This window comes from Podarcis gaigeae (assembly GCF_964106915.1).
Source record: "Podarcis gaigeae genome assembly, chromosome: 5".
Taxonomy (NCBI): Eukaryota; Metazoa; Chordata; class Lepidosauria; order Squamata; family Lacertidae; genus Podarcis; species Podarcis gaigeae.
This window is the reverse complement of record NC_139681.1, coordinates 44,665,881-44,690,821: the sequence shown is the minus strand read 5'-3', so window position 1 is coordinate 44,690,821 and position 24,941 is coordinate 44,665,881. Positions and strand designations below refer to the sequence as shown.

The window sequence follows — 24,941 nt, the reverse complement described above, 5'->3', positions numbered from 1 at the left end:
TTTATTAGATTAGGGCAGATAAAAAGCAGCCAGTTAAAAACATAATTAAACTAAAATACAAGTTAAAACACAGAGCAAAGAGATCAGATTAATGCTATTAGTAATCCAAGGACACCTAGGTCTCTAGATATCTATTTCCTATAAAAGTGGTATGTTATAAAACAAATTAAATATCACTAACAGTATTTACTTCATTTGTGTGTGTGTGTGTGTGTGTGTGTGTGTGTGTGTGTAAAATGAAATTCGTATCGCACCGCTCTTCCATCATGGAACTATGGCTGAACCATAGTTAGCAATAATGTCACAACCGACCAAGTTTTAGTACAGATGAGGTTCTTGGGTGGACTTCCACCCACGTACTGACCAGACCAGTCCCAGAGCTCCTTAGCTTCAACAAGGTTGTTGGACAATGTCCTGGGCCCACCATATTTCAATATTCCCATGCAATGTGATAAAAGTGCAACATTCTTCAATATTACCATACAGTATACAGTGGACTGGCATGATGGTCACTTCAGTCATAACACATTTTAAACACATGGATACACTTTGCCTCTCCTGTTGTTTGTATTCACATGTAAATTGCAAACATAATGAAGTTTACGCCATTGATCATCTAGTAAGGACCACCAACATAGATTTGTTTATTTTCATGCTATGTTCATACACATCTACAGATACTAAAATTGAAATATAATTTCAAGGCAAGAAACTAAGGGGTCAGAAGTGATGCACACCTTAAATCAGGGGTTGGCAGATTTAGGATTATTAGATCTACGTTACTTTTTACTAGAACCCTGAGGTCCACTGACCTAAGCCTGGAGCAAAGATATTAAACAATAGAATTTGAAGCCTAAGAACTGAATGGAGTTCATGGTTCTTCCACACAAAAATCCACTCTTGGTTACCCCAATAATACTTCATTTCAGTAATATAATTTAGGATGGTGTGTGTGTGGGTGTGTGGGTGTGTCATTTTGTAGCTGCTACCGTAAAATATTGGGAGTCTGAAATATTTGCTGAGATGGTGCAATCCATGTATCAGTAGATTCAATCTAACCTCCTGCACATCCCTCCTTTAAATAACTGAATCAAGAAATGCACACACACATTTTACACATTCTTCATTGTACCCCAGAACAGGGTACTTGAACATGAAAAAATACACTGAGAGGAAGTATATATAATATAATACAGCGGGGAAGTATATATAATATAAATATACATAAGTAACTTTGTATTAATGTAGCATTTTTACATGTAACTGGTTTTTTGTTGTAATATTTGGTTTAAGTTGTCTATTGTTGCTTCTGTTTTCTGCATAGCACTTAGAGATATTTTTAATATACTGATACAATAATCAATCAAAGTACAGTCGTACCTTGGTTGTCAAACGGAATCCGTTCTGGAGGTCCGTTCGACTTCTGAAAATGTTCAACAAGCAAGGCTACCTGCACTCAATCGGAAGCCACGGAAGACGTTCGGCTTCCAAAGAATGTTCGCAAACTGGAACACTCACGTTTGAGTCGCAAGGCGTTCAAGATCCAATGTACGACCATATTAAATGTTCTGACGCTACTAGTAGGCAGTAACCTTTTTGTCTCTGAAGGGCTATATCGGGCAGTGGGATGCAACGGGTCACGTACCAGTAGGTTTAAGCAGCAATCTTTTTTTCTGCTGCTCCACTGACTGCTAATCACTTGGTTAGTGAATGTTGGATTATTTTGATTGTTGTTAGCCGCCCTGAGCCCAGCTTCGGCTGGGGAGGGCAGCATATTTAAAAAAAATATATATATATTATTATTATTAGTGGAGACGTATGGGTGGGGCATTCTTGGGTTTGGTGGACTGCACAGAGAATCGTGGGTCACAGGTTGCTCATATGTGGTGCCAGAATGCTCCATTTCAAGTAAGCTCATCAGCACTATTTTCTAAGCTTGGCAAAAGTTTGGAGGGGGATGAAGCATCAAATTTGATCTAGCTGTCATGACAAGAGTATCAAATATACAGAAGTTCTTTCATTTTTAAATGTGAAATTCTTGAGTCTGCAATCTGTGGCAGTAATATTGGACAGAATACTCCTACTTTTGTCTGCCCATCAATCTACCACAAAGGTGTGGGGGGGGGGGAGTGTATTTGGTGACTTTTGGAGTGGGGCAACTTAGCATTCCAAATAGGGTGGCCAAGGATTCTCTTGCCCTACCTTAAACACAAAAACATTATGCTGCCATACAATATGGCGGAAGTGCTGCTTCAGGAGCCCATTGGAATGGTTTTCTGCTTTTAAAGTGACGAAGTTGGAATGATGCTAAATTTATGACATAGCATCACTCTCAGGAGCATTCTTGGGGGGGAAAGGCAGCTGCCCTCATTGACCTCTCCTTCTACCTCTTCTTGTGCACAGGGCTTAGTTGATTATTTCCCCTTCTAATCAAGCCATTGTTTAGCAAGCCTTCCAAGCTAGTTCACTAAAGGTAGAAGACGTAAAATATTCCTGCTTGGCTGAAAAGGTTCACAGCAGTGATATTTTGAGATACACTCAAGATTCATCTTCACAAACAGTACAAACAGCCAAATGAGCAGCATTTTCATGCTCCAAAGAATTTAAACTACCTCAAAATAAAAACAAATGGGACAAAAGAGCTCTTGGAGATATGATGTAAGCTCCTGAACTTCTTATGTCTGATTAACATTATTAATCTGCTCCATGACTTGTCTGGAGGATGCGTTTCTTAGACAGACCATTTGTTTCTAAAATACACCTAATTATCACTTCTCTCTGCTTGCACAGCACAGCTTTCATAGTGCAATCAACTCCTCATTCATCCAAGACCGTAATTTTTTTAAAACAACAACAACACAAACACAAAATAATTAAGCAAAATAACATATTTACAAACTATGTAAATGCAAAGGGGGGGGGACAGTTTAGAGTCCTTGTTTCACCACACATTATTTCACAGTCTCTGCAGGATTCTTTTTATTTAATCTAGTGTCGAAACAGATAAGCAAGAACCCTAAAGTAGCTTCAGAGGAGCTTATTCCGTGGTGGCTGAAAGCACATGGAGATGTAATTGTTGGCAGTTCCAACCATATGTCTTTGCACGCTACCGCATCCTGAGATTTCTGGGAAAGCTGTGAGGAAAGGAACCTAATGCTGAGTGTTAAAAGTGGCTGAAATCTGTAAACGATCATCTCTTCATGTAGTAAGATTTTAAAATGGCAACTACATTCTTCCGGAAGTTCTATTTCCACCAGATAGGGATTATCATTTTAGGAAGAAAAAACACACCACTTTTTTAAGTCTTTAAACAAGCTATGGAGTTTATCTGCAGCCTTGTTGAAAATTGCCTTTGATTTGTTTTGTCTTGTGTTAGGATTTATTCTGGAGTGAACTGCTCTGTTACAGTGAAGTCTGCTTGGAGAAAGTGCTTTTCATACAAAGGAGCTTAATAACTGAAAACAAAGGATGTGTGTGCAGGATCAAATATCCCTATTAATGTGAATAGGAATGTGTTGTGAGCTCCACACAGGTATCTGAGTGAATCTTAGATATCTAGACCAGAACACATACTTGTCTGTTAACTTGCTTCCCTGTAATTTATACAGTATATGTAGAAGGCCAGAGATTTTTTAAATTAATAAACCCATTTAAATCCCTTTTAGATCATTTATCTTAAAGCTGAATTGAAACACTTTTGTAACACACTTATTGAAAGATATTTGGAGAAATATATTAAAAACAAAATCCCCCATTTTAAACAGCAGCTATTTCCTTTTTATTAAGGTGACGTAATTTTTCCATACAGTATTTGTATGTGGGGGAAAAACTTTTCCTCTTGGGAACATATTCAGTACAGAATCTATATGAATGGAACCTTAAGTATATAAGGTTGAATTCAGACTTCACCTTCACCAAATGGGAAAGGTTTTTTCTGCCTATGGAAGGCTACTGTTCAGCAGAGGGATCCCACTAATTGAGGGAACTTCAGCTGATTTTTCCACTCCCAATGCATACAACAGCACTACCTCTGCCTCCCAAACATCCAGAAGAGTCTGGGATGTGGTGCTGAGGTCTGCAGGCAAAAAAGTGCTTCTCCTCTTCTGCTGGTGGAAGTTTGAATCCAACCCATATGTGTACTATGTTGGCATAGAATCTGTCACAGCCTTGAAGATCACATATGTTTATACAGTATGTTGCTCATGGCTCCCTCACTTTTATAAATTATTTTGCGAGACTGGTTATTCTGATATGGAACTCTATGTACATTTATAGACGAGCTGTTCTAGTGTTAATGAACTGAAACAGTCTACACATCCATTGTATAGCTGCAGCACATACAATGGTAAAACGGATTTTAGAAGCATGCGGTAAGGAGCAATAATATTTGGAAATGTACCTTTTAATGCTAATACAATGCAAATGCATTTGTTCCATCATATAAATAATACCCCTTGATGTTGGGCTAGGCTGGTGTACCTAATTTGAACTTAATAAAAATGATAAGTGGGTTACATCGCCAATGTGCCTTATGCACTACAATACTTCTCATGCAATAAGTACTTTAGACAGATTCTGCTACCATGTTATTCCCCGACCCCTCTCTTTAATGCTTACTTAATGCATATATAAATCTGTGGTCTTATTTGCTGTATCTGCCAAAACCTCTTCCCATTTCATTACACAGTATGTAGCTCCCATTATCTTGATATGCATTTTTATTCAAGTGATATACCAATGGGGAAAATGTTTGAGACCCTACACTTTAACAGTGTAACTGGGGCATTTATAATTTTTCAACAGCAGAATCTTCCATAATAGTCTTTAGTCATTGGGAAACTCTTTTCCTAAATTTGTAGTTTGTTATTAGAATAGTAACAGAAATCAGGCCACCAGCAGCACTTGTTGATCCGCTAGCTATCAGAAAGAATTATAGGGACAAACTACAGACGGCAACCTATTTTTGTAAAGCAGAGATAGGCAGCTTATGGCCCTACAGATGCTGCTGGACTGCATCTCCCATCATTCCTGACCATTGGGCATGCTGACCGGGGTTGACAGGAGTTGGAAGCCCAACCATATCCAGAGGGCTACAGGACCCCCATCCTTGCCACAAAGCGTTTAGTCATTAAACATTATGCAGACATATTTAACCTTTAGCTGACAAAAGATGCTGCTTAGAAATTCAAGTGGCTTGAATAGTTAATGATGAAGATTCACAAAATGGAAAAATAAACAGTGGATGCGAACCTTTTCCCAGCAATAGCACAATGTACAAAGTAATCCAGCTTTCCCCAATATTCTCTACTTTTGCCATGTATTGCTGCAATATGCTCCAAAACAGACTTTACCCCAAGATACGGAGACGTAATGTCAGATTTGCCTAGATTTGATTCTTTAAAAGCATGAAGGAGAAAAGTACAATTTCCACCTACCCTGCTAGCAAATTTCTGGATAAATTGTGTGGTATCCTCTGGAGTGATGCCTGAGATGTTGAGATGATGACCACAAGAACCCAGAGCTAGTTTTAAGTCCCTTGCTTGGTAGATTATATGTTCATTTGTAGCACCTTCCAGTGGCTCCAAAATATAGGTATTATCCTCAAACAAAATAAGTCCCCTGTAGTATAAAACAAATAAATGATGCATTCCTTTATAGTGCTATGTTGTATGCTTGGTTTGCAACAAAGTGACAGATTTTCAATTAGTATGGAAGAATAGCATATGTTTAAATCAAACCCCAATGGGGCACAAACTATAAATTCTGCATACTGTAATCTTGGCATACAGTTCGCTACAATGAATATATTATTTCTCTCTGCTTAAACCCTGCAGTCCAGTGCCAAACTGCATTTGCATTTTATAGCAATGCATGAACATTCCTCTTCCCAGAGAGACGACGTCATCTGGCACAGGGCTGGTGCTCAGCAACTCTTTCTGATATTTTGAATTATTATGACTTTACTAAATTGTATTAATTGTATTAATAAATTTATTCTTGTTTATTTATATGTTACTGTATTTGATATTATAGTGTTTGCAACTATAATATCTATAGATATATTATATAAATAAAATATAGATACAGATATTATCACAACTATGGTGATTATTGTGAGCTGCTTTCAGCTCAACACTTGTTGGAAAAGTGGAATACAAATATCAAATCGATATCAAGTGACCATTGCTCAAGCCTTTGAGGTACTTGTTTTGGAAAACTCCAAAGAAAAATTAACAAACAGAAACAACAGTCTTTAAACTCTAGTATGGGTATTCAACATGCCAAAGGGTATGACTATCAGCAAATACCAATGAAAACAAAATTAAACAAGGAAACAGGATCAATTTAAAAACTTTTTTTTTTTTGATCAGTTAATAAGACCAAATTGGTTTGTTGAGAATGGTGAGAGTGGGTGTGTCAGAGCTGCCTCTAGGTCCCAGCTCACAGAGGACCAACGCCTGGTTGATGTAATGTACAAAAGTCTTTATTGAAGTTTAGTTTCCATTTCAAACCCCAGAGCGTGCAGCCCTACGTCTTGACTCTAGATCGGCGAAGTCCCCTCTGAGTCACTATCCCTTCCGCACCAGTTTAAGATCCTAGCCCGGCTCCACCTCCTGCGCTGTTCCTTCCTCCTCTGGGTCCTTCTGCCCCCTGGGGTTTCCTCCTTCCTGGACTCTTTTGACGCTGACCCCCCTGAGTCTTGCCCTTCCTTCCGGCGGGCTTTAGGACCTGGCTCCCTATCTGGGCTAGCTGCTGTGCCGCTCGCCTGTACATTTGAACTTGGCGCGCGCGCCCAGCCTGTGACTTTCCTCTTGACCGTTTCCCCGCTCTCCGATGGAGGCGTGGTCAATCCTGACTCATCTCCTCTCTCTGGTGGTGAGAACACTGGTCCCGATGCCTGGGACTCCTCCCCCCCACTGCGCTCTGGTGGGGAAGCTGGTCCTGATTTCCAACTGCTGCTCAGGGAGTCCCCGCTGGCCCTTCCTTCTGGGGTTTCCCCCTTGGCACCCCCCTTGCCCTGGCCATCGGCGCTCCTTTCTGTGAATCTTCCGATTTGCTGGAGAGACTCGTGGAATCTCTCTGACCACTGTCACTGCCTACACCCCCCTCGGATTCCTCCTCACTCTCCATTTGCTCCATCTCCTGTGTCTCTGCTCCTGAACCCCTGACAGGGTGCATGAAAAATTCAGCACATATTGTTAAGAGTCTTATAATTACTCCACTATGTGTTCAGCTCAATGCTCGATCAATGATCACTGTGCCAAAAGCACACACCATTTTAAGCAGCTTTGTACCATCATTGTCATCCCACATTTAAGAGTAGAAATTCTCCCAAGACAGCTCACAAGGAAAATAAAAAAGACATTAATAAAATCACATTCAAACTACACCAAAAAATGAACGAGTCTTCAGGATTCTTCCCAAGTGCAGCCAGTTTTGTGGGTGGGAAGTTGAGTGGGAACAACCCTGATGGAATAGACTCTGAAGTCTTTTCTTCTTTGTCTACTTGACTCACACTCCTTCTTTCACAGGTTGGAGGGGAGACAGAGAACCCAGGTAGAGCAGGCTTTGAGAGCTGGCTCTGAGATCTTTGAGTGCCTACCTGCTTGCCTGGTGCTCCTGTTCCTTCCCCTTTGTATGTAATAACTTGCAAGTTGGATATGTGAACCAAAACAGGACTGTGTCACCACATGCCCTCCCTGCATTGGGAACGTCCAGTCTACATTCTCACTATGTTCAATGAAGAATGAAATCAAGAAGGCATCAAGAGAGAGCTCAAAGTACAGGTGATGGTGTGGAAGCAAGAAGTCTGTTACTTGTTCCTCTTCAGCTCAAGACCCCTCTTCCACCAATGGGGACTCACTCACCTTTAGTATCATACCCATTGCAGGGGCCAACACGCAATTTAATTCCTGACAATGAATGTGGATCACCTCCATAAGGGATAACATGAAAACTAGCTCAGTCTTTGTTGCAAAACTGGTATTGAGCTGGAGACGAAGATATCTCCATTTCTTCTAAGCACCTACCTCTCCAGTTTTCATAGTGCAGTACAAATCACCTCTCTACACCACACCTGATTCTCCTTCTGCAAGATAGGGATAACACTTAGCTCTCTCAACAGGGTGTTACAAGGCTTAACTAGATCCTTTCAGAAAGCATCTTTAGGAATAAACAGCAATAATTCCTACTGCTTTTGAAAAGTGGCTGCACTCCGGCTTATGTAATTACTGCCAAAAGCTTTGAGCTGTATAAGAGATTTTTTAATTCCTGTATCCAAATAGCTATGAGCTACTGATACTTAATACACAGTATTAGCTACTTTCCTAGGCAAAGAGAACTTTTCCTGTGTGTAAGACCCTGCTCCAGGGAAGCTGGGAGGGCATAGTCTTAAAAATTATGCCAAGCCTACAAGATGATCTAGAATCTTTTATGGGGTAAAATAAAGATCAGGTTTTACTTATCACATGCCAATCAACACAGCATTCCAATCAAAAATTTGTTTCTAAACAATTTTCTTTCAAATATTCACCAATAAAATAAAATAATGGAAAGCTATAACATATGCTATAATTGTCCTTAATTACCAGAGTTATTTTTTCATAGTGTTCTTTCCTTAATCATTGTCTCCATTTTGTCCTTTTTTGAGGACATCAGATTAATAGGTGCCTAATGTGACTTTCTGGCATTGTGGGCTAGCAAGTAAGCAGATGTCTTATTTTTAGCACACGTTGATGTAATTGCTTTCCTATGAATACTAAGGCTGGAATCCTGCACTCCCTTACCTGGGAGTAAGTTCCATAGAACAAAGAGTAGGATTACTCCTTGGAGTGATGTGGCCCTGATCTTAGTTGGTTAGAGTGTGGTGCTGATAACACCAAGTTTGCAGGTTTGATCCCATAAGGGACAGCTGCATATTCCTGCATGCACCGGGTTGATCCTCAGGGTCCCTTCCAATGCTATGATTCTATGATCCTCACTGTGAGAAACTGCACATTTGCTCATTCTCACTAGTGAAATATGCCAATGATAGGATTGCATCACAATGCTGGTGCAAAGGTGCCAGTCATATCTTCTACCAGCACTGGATTCCTTAAGCTTGATCCTATATACCAGGCATCCCCAAACTCAGTCCTCCAGCTGTTTTTGGACTACAACTCCCATCATCCCTAGCTAACAGGACCAGTGGTCAAGGATGGGAATTGTAGTCCCAAAACAGCTGGAGGCCTGAGTTTGGGGATGCCTGCTATATACTCTTACAGTGGAGTACTCAGAGGATAGGATGTAGTGGTGTTTTAAGTCACCCTCAATAAAGCTGAGAATGACACTGAAGATGACTTATTCAGCCACCTGTAAACATTCCTAGTCACTGCGCGTCCTGCAACATGAATGAGACTCTGCAAAGATACAACCAGCAGTGGCCAGCAACTTCCCACAGCTGCTAACTTTATGAGAAAGCTTAATTAAATAAATGTGGCACCCTTCTGGGGATTCCCCCCCTCCCATGTTCATAGCCTTTATAATATCTAAATAATGTGCAAAATGTAGAAGTTTTTGTATTAATTTTGTTGACAATATAAAGTTAAAATAGCTCTGCTTTATTTAAGGTCAGGGAGAATTCTTGATTATTGCCCTACTGAGGGCTTCAGTTTTCAGATTTATATTTTATTAGTAATGATAGGTTTTTAGAAGCTATCACATGTTCATCACGCAGCAGCACTGAGTGCTAGATTGTCCCCCAAATAAGTTCTTTCTGTAACCACAGTTCATCCCTTCACAGCAGTAGGGAATTGGGGTGACATGGAAGGTTGCAATCCGATGCACACTTACCTGGAATTAAATCCCTAGAAGTAAGTAACTCAGTGGGGCTTACATTCATTCTGAGTAGACACTGTTCAGCTTAACTTTCATGGTGTCAACTAAAGGTCAGTGGGCTTTCTGGTCCAGGATCTGCTTTGCATGTGGTTAAGTCTCAGGTTCAGTCTCTGGCATCTCCAGGTAGCTTTGATAGACCTCTGTCTAAAACCCTGGAGAGCCGAAGCCAGGCAGGGTAAACAATACTGAGTGAGATGGCTCATTGGCCTGACTCAGTATAAAACATTGCTTCCTATGTTCACTAGTGCTATAAGGTATTTCCTCCATCCCATACAGAGAGACAAGATGGACAAGACTGTACAAAAAAATGCTGATTCAGCATAAAGGGGGGAAAGGGAAGTCAGACACTGTGACGCTCACTTCTGTTCAGTAGGTAGTAAAGAGTCGGGAAAGGATGAACTCTTCCTCTGACTCAGAAGACGAGGTCAATTACATTGTTTTACCACTAGCAGTGAAACAGATCTACCCATTTCAGAATATAACTGCAGCAGCACAGGGTAGGGGCAACTGCCTGTTCTGCTGTCTGCCAAACCAGGGGTGGGAACCTTTTCCAGCTGTTTCCAAAGCTCTCCCATCCAGAACCATTTCGACAGGTGAACAAGACTGCCCACCTGCCAATAATCTGGCAAGGTTAGGTGTTTTCATGATTTAAGGTCGTCCCACTTACCTGAGTCCAGAACATGTACTCAAAGTTACTGCAGACTCGGCATAATCTTGGACATGACCATGGTAGTAGCAATGAGCCTAATTGAACAGAGAATAGTAAGGGGGAATCAGTATCTATAGCTCAGCTCATTTCATAAGTAATGCTAAACCAAACTACAGTTAAGCATGAACAAACAAGCTGCAGCTCTTCAGAAGGAAAAAACAAGGATGGTTCACTCTAGACAAACTATAAACTATAGTCATGGTTTGTTCTTGGCTTCTCTAGGTGAAACAAACCATGAGCCCAGGTTCAGGGGTGCCAGCAGGCTTTCCTGGGCCCAGTACACTGTTAACAATAGCTAGGGCCAGCTCTAGTTTTCTGGGGGCTCAGGCTATCAGCCTCTTATCCTCAAACCACACACCCTTTCCTCAAGGCCCCCATTGTTGGTTGTTGTTGGTATCCATTTGTCTCAACAGACATTGGAGTGTGCCTCCAGGGGTGAAGTAAAACCACTGAAGAATAAGAGCATCTGCTGCTGCTGCTGCTGCTGCTGCTGCTGAGACCAGCAACTCGTAACTGCTGCCTCCTGTGTTACTTCTGCTGTGTGAGCAGCACTGAAGTGACTTTTCCAGGGTGCAAGCCTGGGCAGTGTGTATGGAGGTCCTGGGCTGCCCAGACGACAAGATCCCCACCCCCTCAGCCTCACAGATGTGCTCCAAAGGAAAGCAGACCAAAACAAAACATGTGGCATCAGCTTGGTAGCAGGAGTTGCCAGAAGGAGGTCCCACCTGACGGTTGCTACCTATTCCTAGAAAAGTGGGGTCATCCTTTTTCTTTTTTGGAAAAAAGTGGCCTCCCCCATATTTCAACTCCTCCTCCTCAAAACTGTGCAGGTCCAGTGGGAGGAGGAGAATGAGAGTCGGAGTGGGAGTTTGTGAGGGAAAATGATCACAGGACATGGGCAGAGGGTGGAGTGAGGCTGGGAGGCTCAGCCATGATGGCGTGTCGGGTTTTGCGTGGGAAGGGGGGTGGCAGGTGGGTCGGGTTGCAGGGGCCTGGTCTGGTGCGGGAAAGAGTTTTTGTGCAAGCAGAGAGGGGGGTTTCCATGGGGCAGCCAGGAGAGTAAGGAAATTTGTTTGTAGATTAGGGGAAAGATAATAACACCACTATCATCAATTCCTCACTGAGAGTATCCTTAAAAGAGCTGGCTGTCTTTGCATGCTGCAGTGTTTGGCGGGAAAGCTTTCCTAAACTGGTTCTTTAGAAGGCTTAGTTGGTCATTCATGCTCAGTCATGGTTTGGTTTAGAATTAAATGTGAACCAGGTCAGTATGTGTGCTCTTATTGTTGACACACAAAACTCTTAATGGAAATGCCTTCTCTGAATTCAGGCTATTAAGGAATTAACCTGAAATAATCATTTTACCTGTTTGTATTTAATACTGGATTAAAATGAGCTTATGCCAATAATGATGTTGTGCCTCATTCAATAAAAGACAAAGATCAAACAAGTATTTAAAACATTTCTTTATGAGACGCCTGCTCTTTTGATTATGTTATTGGAAAACTATGATGGGAAGCATTTTGTAAAATTAAACAGCAGAGCAAATTACACTGTCATTCACCTTTAGGCTTTCACTGTAAGATGTAAATTGTCGTTAGTAATATGAGGGAGATCCATAAGACATAATTAAGCATACTGTGCAATGTAATAAAACAATTTCCTGGTTTTATAGCTCCAGAAGAAGAAAAAATCAGGTGAAAAGAAATTGGGAGGCTGAAAGCATTTTATTAAACTATGCTGACTTGGAAGTGGTGTGTTATTAAGAACAGGAATAACAGAGAACTGTATTTTCAGCAGCAACAACCCTGTTATGTTTTGTGGCTGGGTTATTGTATTTCTTTAATAAAACCAGCTGCTTACAAAGGACAACCACAACAAAAGATATATACTCAGTAAAGATGCACATTTGCTATTGTTGATGAAAGGTAATACCATATTTCCAATTATAGACCTAGCTGGAAAATAATGATTATATTATGTCCAGCATTTCTTTTTCATTTTTATTTCTCGCTCCTTTGAATACCATATGGAAGCCAAATGCCTCACTGTCAAAGGTTGCTATCTTATTAGTGCAAGGGAAAGTTATCGCTCATATTTCAACCTGACAGTCATCTTACTTCGCCTCTTATTACTTGGTTCATTCACATCTAAGCTGCATTAATTAACCTTTTCAGTTTCAGGGCATGGTTTTCAATTACATAGTCTCAGACAGAAGGCTTCTAAAGACCACCTTGATTTTGCTGGTGAAAGCAATAACATGAAAAGATCAGGGTTGAGTTTTAATAGTTAAGGAGCATGAATTTTTGGCAAATTTGATTACACCATAAAGAAAATATTAGTTTAGCGCCAGAGTATTTCTTCTCTTTTCTTTTTGATGGAAATGAAACTGTACACAGTGAGAAAGTTATAATGTGTTTGCAGCACACATGCATGGATAAAAACTCATATTATAAATTAAATGGCAATCTCAAGATATGTCTAGATCTTTTAAAACCTGAACTAGAACAACAAATAACAATTTTATTGTTAATAAAATGTAAAATAGCAAACTTTTAAAATGCATGGTTGATATCTAACGTAAGTCATATTCAGCCAGAGCAGACCCATTGAAATCAAAATATATAAGCCTGTTTATTTAAATGGGGATATTTAGAGTATGTCTAAAGTTGGATATCACCATGTGGCTATATAATTTATGTTAAAGGTTTTTATAAACTTATAAAATATTAAGGCAATGTAGAGAAAACAAAAAAATAAATCTAAAATACACACCAGAGTAAAACTTAAAATAACAGCACAACACAAAAAATAATCTATCTATCTATCTATCTATCTATCTATCTATCTATCTATCTATCTATCATATATATACAAACAATGTTATTTTTAAAAAAGTATAAACCAGAGGCTTAAACTCAGTCCCCTTTAAGTGTCCATCTTCTCTCTGACAAGAAGACAGGAGGTGCAGTGAACACTAGAATCCAGGGAGAAGACACGATGATCTGAAGGGAAACAGGGTGATTTAAACATTCCCGAGTAGAACCTATATTTATGCTGTCATTAGTTTTGCATCAGGCTAGAGCACATCTGTGACTGTCGAAAAACTGAGAGCTAATATTAAAACATACATGCATAATTTCTACTGTCATAGATGCTAAATCAAGGAATCAAGCCATGTAAGTTGTTCTTGCCAAAATAAGCCATTCCTCGTTTTTGGTATTGATCATGCCAGGTATGATGAAGTAAGGGAAAGATCAATTAGACATCCTTGTTGATATCTCAATAGTAGTGTCTGACTCACGAACCCCCACATGTATTTTTATTATTTTTAATTTTTTGTATATTTGGGGATCTAGATAATGAACAGCAATGATATATTTTTTCCTTAATTCAATGACCCAAGACCTTAAGTTGGGTGGTGATAGTGCCAACTCCCATGCTAATTCCCACCTGTCCAAACAGCACAGTGGATGAATTAGCATGGCCTGCACAAGGGAATAATGTACACATCATCCACTCCACATATGCCATCCAAATATGCTAACTAACATGTTCAGTACTTGTATGTTTTGCTCTACTGGATGAAGAGCCGTTTGGGGGATTAATTTTATTCAGGAAAACAGTGGGGAAGGGAAGAGTTATCCCTTCTGCATGCACTGAGGCAAGCTTCCTTAAACTCGGCCCTCCAGATGTTTTTAGCCTACAACTTCCATGATTCCTAGCTAGCAGGACCAGTGGTCAGGGTTGATGGGAATTGTAGTCTCAAAACATCTGGAGGGCCGAGTTTGAGGAAGCTTGCACTGAGGTCTCCTGATTGGGGCACTGGAGGGTGTTTAAGCTATTTTTAAAACCTGTAAGATATATGAATAATGGATTTCTCATCATCTTATCTACTTTCTAGGTGAAAATCGTGCTTCACAAAAATCTGAATTAAAATCAAAAGTCAGCAGTATAGAACACTCTGGATGAAGCTTTACTTAACAACACTTCCTTAATTCTGAGATCTTGCCATTTTGCAGAGGTAAAAATATCTAAAATTAGTAGCAGCTCACTTTCACTATTTGAAACTAGCAGTGAATATTTCACAAACCATGGTGAAAACATGCTTTATTTGCAGGAAAACATATTTTTTCAATAAATATATGTGTAAGCATTAAAATGTTGGGAGTGCAAGATGCACTGCATTTTGGTATCAAAAAGGGTTTTACTGCAATATTTAAAAAACTATTTTAACTGGTTAGTCTACCAGGGTATAAATTGTTCACCTTAACGGCTAATTAAAAAAAACTTTTAAAAACCTTATGGCTCCAATCTAAGACAAGAGGCGTCATGAACCTCCATTTACTACTGTCTTATTAAGAAACTTAACAAGATGTGTAATGCTTCTACTTCTACGTCAAACATATACATTTTTAAAATGCAGTTAAGCTGGATCTAATCAGCAGATAAAAGTAAAATGTAGTAATCCAGACCAGCCACTGTACTGTTTTAATTAAGAAGGATCTTAATTTGAGTCAGCAGTGTGATGCAGCAACAACAAAAAAAGCTAATGCTATTCTAGAGTTGTTTGACAATGAAACCGACTCCCTCTGAAGGTGGTGGACTCTCCTTCCTTAGAGGTTTTTAAGCAAAGGAATGATGGTCATCTATCAAGGATGCTTGAGTTGAGATTCCTGCATTGCAGGGGATTAGACCAGATGACTTCCAAGACTATAGTTCTATGATTCTGAGTTTTAAATACAAGTGGGACAGGAAAATACAATTGCTCCAAAGCATCTCTATAGAAACAAAGGTATATAATCCCTTCTGAGGAAAGATCAGATAAGATAGGGAAGTTTTTCCAGTCCTTCCCCCCCCCCCCCAAAAAAAAAAAAAAGACCTACTGTGACAGAAAATTTTGTTTTGCTGGGCAGGTTGAGTCACCAAGTGTTTTCTTTTTCTTTTTCCTTGCTAGCAAATGGTTAACGAATGGCAGCTTCTGATTGGCCAGGGTTCCAGGAGAGGGAGTTTAAGAGACAGCTGAGTAGGTTGGGAGATAGGGAGTGAAAGGAGAGAGAGCTAGTACTGGGTAGAAACATCCGCTCTGGGGAATATATCAAAAGCTAGAGAAATAAGTCTCTGAGCTTAGTGTGAAGGACAGTGTGTGGTGTCCTGTACGAGTAATTAGGCCAGGAATTAACTGGGAGGCTGAGGCTGAGCCAGGAGGAGTAGAAGCTGGAAAGATACAGTCTACTTAGGTCTCATTCCAGTCAGGAGGGGAGAGATTCTTCTACAAAAAGAGAAGACTCCCAAACCAGTAAAGAGGGGTGTGGAGATCCCTTGGGTCTGTTACTTGGAGAACCTCAGGAATAAGGGGTGTGCAACTGACAGGAAGTACCACCTTGTTTAAGAACCAAAGTATAAAGCAGCAATAGCTGTGCAACAACTGAGAAAGAAGTGAAGTGAAATTACTGGAAATAAGCTGAGCATTTACCCTTTAGTGTAAAAATCTGTAAGATCTACCTGAAGTGAAGTAATTGAACATAAGCAACTGAAGTTTAAAAGAAGCTATGTTTTATTAGAAGTCCATAACATCAGTTAGATTTAGTATAAATACTATTAGGTGAACGGTTACCTGAAATAACATAATCTGAGGTATCCTTTGTTTTACCCACTTTGTGTCATAAACTTCCTTTGTTTAATAAAATCTTTCTTATTTGATCAAATCCTGCCTGAGACTTCAAATCATTAAGTTTTCCCTCACCCAAGTCCCCCACTAGATAATCTGGGGTAATTTGTAGAAATTGGTGTAATTGGTGTACTGTGAGGTGGTCGAACTATATTTAAGTGAGGGCCGGCCCAACGGCGCCAGGGGGAAAAGTGCCTTTGAGCCGTTGCACCTACATTATGGTCTAATTCAATGAAAGCAAAGAAAGAAAGAAAGGACAAAATTTGGCTTCTGCATTGCAGAAGGCCTCAAATGCCTTGTAAATCCCTTTTTGAGAGCTCCTGCATCGCAGAAGCTGGATCTCATGCGTTATCTTTGCAAACTTGCAGCTTATAAAGAACTTCTAATGGGCACATGTCCAAAGGCGTTTAAGTGCACAAAACTTATAACTATTAAAGCCCCTCCCATCATGCACTACTTAGGATATTTCCTTCCACAGATGTGCATTTTGAACAAAGAAACCTGAAAACTGCCTAAACAGTGATTTCAAATCAAAGGTAGCTGACCACTCTATTTCATAGTTCCCCTTCTGTTCTTTTAATGACCAAGTATTGCACACCTACCTCCCCACAAAGTCACAAAACTTACCGTGTAATTACGCGCAAGAACAGCACCAGTACCATCTTCCAAATAGTGTGTTTCTGTGAAGTTGCCAGCAAAAAGGTCACTGGAAGAAAAAGAGGATATCTTAAAACATAATTGAGACCAAATCTTTATTACTTAATTACTTTTTAAAACAAAATTAAAGTGGAAGAGTTGAAAGCTCAATAATGGAATAAAATAGTTATAATACTGAACAAAGTCTGTGCACATTGTTATAAGGAGATTTACTACAAGGTTTTATAAATTAGCCTCTCTGATTGCAAAATCACTGAGTGGCTATTATGAGGTGATTATTTATGAATTCAGATTTATTTAATATGTAACACTTAACCTACCCTGTGTACTTTATTGATGTATCCCCTACTTAAATATTTCAGATGAACTGCTTTTTTCTATTAGAAAATGGTTTGAGATTTTTATGCATCATGTCAAATTAACAAGGCAGAAATGTAGACTTTAAGCTGCCTCAAAGACAAATTCCACTCTATCTCAAATTTACAAATATTGTGAGTGAGGCTGATGTAACTTCTTAGGAGTATATGCAAACGTCCTAATACTAGCTAAAGTAAGGGTTGGTGTCTTATTCCAGATGTAAGCTCTGGAAAGGGAAAGAGTGTCTGTAACACTGGCATTGGTCAGAAGGTGTAGTCAAGACAATTCATTTCTCTTTCTACGTGGTTTCGTCCAATCTAAGGAATTATATGATGCTAAGAAAGGCAGTACTACAGTGGTCTGCACTGCAATTACCCCATGCTGGGGATCAAGGTGCCCATGTCTGAACAGAATTCCGAACAAGCAATTTTGCTATTTAAGGCAATTTAAGGGAACAGATGTCACTGCGACTTAATTGCTGAAAATTTAGCATGCAATGTAAATTTTTAAAAATCTAATTATGCCAGTCTGAGTTCTGGAACAGAAGACAGTTCCTTAGAATTTCTACAGCTTCCAAAAAACGACACTATTCCTATAATGATCAGTCTTGTTTCAGAGCTTGATTCTTGTAGCACCTACTGAGTTACATGATTGACTGAGCTCATGATTAGTGGCTACTACTTCAAAATAAGGGGAACAACCTAGTTCTCTCAAAACTTGGGGAAATTCTCTACTTATAGGTTCTCTAGTGCATTAACTATGAGAAATAACCCAAGGACACTCCATTGTTATACATTCCAATTAAAACTAATACCGCCAGTGCACATGGTCGCTACAATTTTCTGCCAGAAGCAATATTCCTGAAGGTGGAACTTTGCTTTTCTCTATATGTATATTATGCCCTTATAAAGAAATGTGCTTCTTAGCCAAAGGGCTGTTTCTTCTTGAGGTAGTGGCAAAAAATGGAGAGAGGGAGTGGTAACTAGATGTGAGTCATTTGGAATGGAAAGTCGCAGAGGATTAAGACAGAAGTATTATTACAACAGCATATCCTATATTTTCCATGCACCACATTTTATAAATGTGTTGTATAAAAATGTTGCAAATAAACAAATAAATGGATGAAATATTTGTGCAGACAGAATGCACATGGGAAAGGGGTGGGGTAATGCTTGCTGGCTCCAGAACCTACATAATCATTAATTAAAACTTCAGAACAGAACCTATTGGCATACAAAGTGGAGTAATCACCTGTAAACAACCTGTATCACATGGTTTACGGATCATCAGTATTGTCTCAAGCAAAAGAATATGCTTCAGCTTTCAAATAAAGTAGCCTTCATTCAGTTGCAAATATTTATGATTGAAAGTTGGGTTAGGGGATGAAGAAGAAGGGGGGGGGGCTTGAATATATTCATAGCAACTATGTGAAAACTATATGTGAGGAAGGTTCTCATTTTTTTTTTCTGGGAACCTACAACCACCTGAAGAGGAATTTGTGTATGGAAACAGAATAAATGAAAAGTTAATACACTGTGGAAGCGGTGGTGGTAGGGGACCCTGTGCTGGTAATACAGGTGGAAAAAGAACTCTTTTTTTGGGGGGGGGGGAATTCCTGCACAACTGAGCAGGCTAGGAAGAGCTAGGATGAACGTTCAAGAACTACTGTAGAAGGAGCCTTCACAAAATATCAGAAAGTCAGCATGTTTCTCTGCTGGTAGTCAGCAAAGAAGTTCAAACGGGAATTGGTCTTCATAAAAATAATACTAACCCTTTCCTTTTCTGACTCAAGCTCTCAGGAAGATTTAAAGTCAAAACAAGTAAGAATAAGTAACATTAAAAACAAACAACCCCCAAAACCCTGAATCCCTCAAATACGATGCCTTGCAGAAACCCTAAACCCAAGCCCAAACTCCTTTGGGTATGCAGAGCTAGCATTTGGACTCTGACCTTTAGAGTACACAAGTCAATGCATATGCCCCTGATGGTATGGTAAGTAACATCATGTCCTTCAGGGCTTCATGTGGATAAGAGATGTGGAACAGATGTGTGATTAATGACATTAGTCCTCATGAGCTTGAACATTAATTCATCCATTCACTGAACTTATATCTCACCCTTCCTCCCAAAGGAACCCAGGCACTCATGCAGAAAACTCACTGAAATGTTTCTACAACTATGCGTGAAAGTCATTTTAGGTGGCAACCAGCCCACTGCACCCTACAGTAGGTGAATGAAACAAAAGGAGAGGATATAGGCTGCTACTGCTGCTGTATTTGCTATTATTAAAATTTACAGGCACCAACATATTATTTCTGACTGTCTGGTAGGGATAGAAACAGGAACCCTTGACTCCGTGAGCAACTACCTCGTGTGGGAAGGCACCAGAGTTTCACTTTAGAGCATCTTCTAGAACAGTAAAGTACTTGAGGCCAGCGGTCATCCTAGGCAGGAAGGGCTTCCTGTTTGAACAGGAACTTTGAGCAAACATGGTCTTCCTGGTACATCTCCATGCATTTTGCTGACTTTGACTCCGCTTTGACATCTGCCCATAGTTCAGGACTAGAACCACCTAAGAAACCTGGCACCAAGTATTTACAGGACATTACTTACACCTGTTAAAGTCAATCAATATTCTGCCATTGTGTAAGACTATATAAAGCAACAATGTTGAGCAGTATTCGTTGCAGGAATAAAAGCAGGCACTGTGGTGTTTCATTGACCTAGGTTTCAGAGAGCAGATTGGTTTTAAAAAGCAATGGATAAAAAGATATAGGGGTACCTCGGTTTACAAACTTAATCCGTTTCGGAAATCCATTCTTAAATGGAAGCCATTCTTAAACAGAAGCACGCTTTCCCTAATGAGGCCTCAAATCCATTCAGATTCCGTTCTTAGACTGAGGTAAAGTTTGCAAACCAGGACACTACTTCCAGTTTTGCGGAGTTCTTAAACCGGATAGTTCGTAAACAGGGCTGTTCTTAAACTGAGGTACCACTGTACTACAGACTTGCAAAAATCAAAGGAATCTTTTGTGTAAGTAGAAATATTTTCTTTTGTTTACTTAAACAGAACTTAAGATTCTACTGCAAGAATCCTTCTTTGCCCCTTCCTCCTCTAAATGTGATGTACTGTATTTTTCTCTTCGGTCTTGTTCTATGTTTTTTGATAGTGCTCTGACAGCTAAATGAAAAGGTGAGTCCTGAGCACCATAGCCTCTAGGGTAGACACTTCTCTTTTTTTGGTAGAAGCAGCAGTTATCTCCTCTTTCGAAAATGACTTTAAAAGCTGCCTAGTGGAATAAACACTTAGTGCTGGTACAAGGAGATTTACAAGTCATGTGTGGGCACTTCTCTGAAGGGTTATCAACAGTAAGTACAACAAGCACTCAAATTCAGCAAGAAGGAAAGGTGTGTGCAGACGTCGCATCATGCATGGCACTCATGCTTAACGATCAAACACCACATTTGACACATGTATCCATTAGATAATTTGTCTCCCTTTGGAAAGAGATGTAATTTACAGAATTGATTTACGTTTCTTCCTGCACCCCTCTGGTAAAGGAAAGGCAATAAATAAAAGAAAGTAAACCAATTTAGATGGTAATCTTATTAACATAATTGAATGAATGCAACTAAGAAAAGACATGGGTTAAAACAACATTAATTCATCATACTTCGGGATCTACCATATTGTTTGTCACCACACTTAGGAAAAAGAGCACATCTCTTTGTACAGTTCCTCTTTTCAGCTTGCTATAGGTTCCTACCAGAAGATAAGTGATAACTATGAATGCTGGGACAAGGTTTTCTCATCTGTGGCCTCCCTGTTATTGAATAAATTCCCTAATTAATCCTCTGAAGCCCAAATTAGTAAAAATAAAATACAAGTTTTCCTCTTTTGTCAGGCTTTCAAAGATGTACTCTAGTTTAGGACTAAACTAGATTATATAGTAAACATGTGGTCACATTTACCATATCTAGTGCTTTTCCTTTTAAACTTCTCTTCCTGTTTTCCTTTCTTTCCATACCTCTCCAAAATTTCTCTGTGTTCCATCTTTAACAAATTCTTCTCTGTGATAAGCTTAAAAATAATTTCCATAAGAGAATTCCACCATAAGCACCATATGAAACGAAACTCTCTGTGTATTTATGATACTTGTAGATAGAAAACTGAACACAGGAAAGATTTATTGGAAAAGGGCTAATAGGTCTGGGTTACTCCTACTAGCCCAACGAAAGAAATCAGACTCTCTCACACACACATGCGCTTCCAAGAGAACAAATTATACTGATTGTGAATATCAGTTCTATAGATTTAGTGGATGGTATATTTCAGCACTTGGCAATAGCTGCTTCTTTTATAAGGCATGTGCAGCTATGCACATTTTGAAGGATGGTTGTGTTTCCATTTGTGTGTGGAAAGCGGAAATTTGGTGGATTCGTATTTAAACGTGACCTGAACTGATTTTCTTCCCCGACCCTAGCCAACTCTACCTCTCCACTCTTTTTTCGTGGAGGCAAAATGTATCCCACGGTAACCTATGACCAGGGCTGATATGAAATTCTATATGACCTAATGGAATCCTTTCCAGGCAACCTGTCCAAATTCACACCCACACCGGGGCTTCTATCAGAAAAAGGACACCAGGTGTACCTCACCTGGTCAACCTCATGCCACTTAGAGATGACTGTCATTAAGCAGCATCTTTACCCCAAGAGTCCTCCCAGCTGCTACACCAAAACTCCCAATGTTAATCTATGTTAAATCCATCCTTTCTTCCATCCCCCAATCAACTAGCTGCATTCCAGAGAGCACATACAACTGCTGTTAAGTGCTCCATATGTGGCGCTACCTGGTTCAGAAGCTGCAGCTAATGCAAAAGGCAGGTGTTAGGGTGCTTCGTGGGGCACACGCCCTGTAGAACACCCTCCCATCAGATGTCAAGGAAATAAACAACTACCTGACTTTTAGAAGACATCTGAAGGCAGCCCTGTTTAGGGAAGTTTTTAATGACTGATGTTTTAATGTATTTTTAATATTTTGTTGGAAGTTGCCCAGAGTGGCTGGGGAAACCCAGTCAGATGGGTGGGGTATAAATAATAAATTATTATTCTTGTCATTACTACTACACATATTATACCAGAAATAAAAAATCTGCACTGGCTAGTTACCATGTAATGTCATGTTCAGCATTTTGCTGTTGACATTTTAAGCAGCAAACAACTTGGGACCAGAAGTCAAGATCTTCAGAGGAGATCCTGCCAGTCATTCCATGACCAGTGGCTTGTCACCTGGTGGCAGCAGAGAAGTGGGCCTTTTCAATGAAAGCACCCACCCTCTGGAATGCCCCTCTCAAATCTGTGCGGCAGAGACAGTAATGACCTTTAAACACTTCTTACAAAGTTAAATGCTTTGAGAAAAATACAATTTGGTTTGGTTGCTCTTTCTTTTTGTATTTGTCTTCCTGTCTGTTCTTTGACACTGACATTATTTTCTTGCTCTCTACCTAAAATACAAAAAAAAAAGAAGGAAAAGACTCTGGATCTACATAATTTGTAGTCATTATTGCTTGGTGAGGCAAGCAAGATAGATAATATTTTCAAAATGTATTGAAACTGCTGTTGATATTATAATCGCCTGCTTATGCTGTAGCATCTCCACTTAGGTCATCTTGACCTTTGTAATGGAGGTGGCTGTTCTTTATTCCATTCCTAGCCCTCTTGGTTATTATATGTATTCACAGGAATAAACAGGTCTATTAGACATGCTGCTGCTTGCAAAAGTTGGCTTACTATGAATATCTGTGGATAGTTAGCAACAGCCTTTTCCAACTCTTGTTTCTCATTACAATATGAAGAACGAAGGAAGCATGTTAATGAGTTCCCCATGCACCTGCTTTGAACATCACCCCACTCATACAATTATTGCATCTTCTTTAAACACATTATATTCTTTCGTTCTGTTTAATTATCTAAAGTGATTCAAAATGCTTTTGGACATTTTCCCATTCAGTGTCTGCATTTTATAATATTCCTATCTGTAACCCTCCAGTAGGCTTTCATGGAGTAAATACAGTGCTGTAATTTTTTTTTATTTTTTAAACCCTGAGATATTGAGGTGTGCTCTCCTAGGAAGGAAAATGACTGTGGAGAAGGGGAAGGAGAAAAATAAGGGCAATCCCTCTTAGGATGCCTGGAATTTGCCTGCAGGGTTGTTATTCCAGGCAGGGTCTTCTGTGCATGTTTAGCCCGCCTTACAATGGGGCGATCACCTTAGGCTTACCCAGGTGGCGAAAGAGGACCTGAAGGTTTGGTTGGCTTTCTTGAAGGTATACAATGGGATTTCTTTTGGGCAAGACCTGCTGGACATGCACCAGGACTTTCTTGTGCATTTGGATTCCTCTAGCAGCTTGGGCTTCAGTGTCTACTTAGGGGTCACTGGTGCTCTAGGCCATGGCCTTTGCATTAGAAGGTGGAAGGGAATCACCCATGATCTCACATTTTTGGAATTCTTCCCAATCATGTTGGCAGTGCACATCTGGACTGAGGAGTTCCATGATTCCAGGGTGTGCTTCTGGTCTGACAACCAGGTGGTAGACAGGGTACTTGCCAAACAGACCTCGCAGTCTGAATGGGTACTGAGGGGTACTGTAGTTGGACTACAAATCCCACTGGCCATGATGGCTAGAGTTGATGGAAGTTGTAATCCAACCATGTTGAGACTATATGTTTAGTTAGAAGAAGATACCCCCAATTAATTCAATAGGGATTACCCCAAGGTAAGCAGGCAGATGGATTGTAACTGCCATTAATCTGCTTTTAGTAGCCCAAACAAATGGAAAATGTCAAGCCCAAGTTTTTAAGTACTGATTGATTGACAGTATTTATGAATCTCTCTTACAGGGTGATTTATAATCAATGCCAGAGCAAAACATATCAGTTATCAATATAAGCATATACAAGCAAGAAGAAGAAGAGGAGGAGGAGGAGGAGGAGGAGGAGGAGGAGGAGGAGGAGTTTGGATTTGATATCCCGCTTTATCACTACCCTAAGGAGTCTCAAAGCGGCTAACATTCTCCTTTCCCTTCCTCCCCCACAACAAACACTCTGTGAAGTGAGTGGGACTGAGAGACTTCAGAGAAGTGTGACTGGCCCAAGGTCACCCAGCAGTTGCATGAGGAGTAGCAGGGAATCGAACACGGTTCACCAGATTATGAGTCCACTACTCTTAACCACTACACCACGCTGGCTCTCAAAAAAAATTAGAAAAATAAACACAGTCATATATTGCTCCTAAGGATCAAACTACAAAAGCATGGATAAATTAAAATGTCTTCAACTGACAACTAAAAGCAACAATCTGGGAGACTAAGGGGTGATCATTCTAGAGTCAGGTCCTCACTACAGAGAAGTCAATTCTTTCATCATCTCACTACAAATCCTTGTTTGGACCAGAAGCAGAGCCCCACCCTTCTCCACTGGAGATGATTGTGCTCTTGTAGGTATTTGGTCCCAGAACCATTTAAAGCTTTGCAAACTATTACCAACACCTTGAATTGAGCTTGGCAGGACATAGGCAGCCAGTGGTATTTGAAAAACAGAGGGAAATTGATCTTGGTAAAGCAGTGCAGTCAATCTTTTGCAGCATGTGGATTTATTTAGCAACTTCTGCAT

General features: G+C 39.9%; 1 protein-coding gene across 3 annotated transcripts in view; it reads right to left on the bottom strand.

The window, feature by feature from the left end:
• The window catches only part of ADAM12 (ADAM metallopeptidase domain 12), a 179,798-nt gene that overhangs the window by 64,237 nt on the left and 90,620 nt on the right, over positions 1-24,941 (bottom strand). For all 3 annotated transcript variants that reach the window (XM_083741232.1, XM_083741231.1, XM_083741233.1), the window contains 3 exons: positions 16,881-16,959; positions 10,544-10,620; positions 5,436-5,619 (listed from right to left, as the gene is read on the bottom strand). In XM_083741232.1, coding sequence (XP_083597358.1) covers positions 5,436-5,619; positions 10,544-10,620; positions 16,881-16,959 — 340 coding nt within the window. The remainder of the gene's footprint in view (positions 1-5,435; positions 5,620-10,543; positions 10,621-16,880; positions 16,960-24,941) is intronic.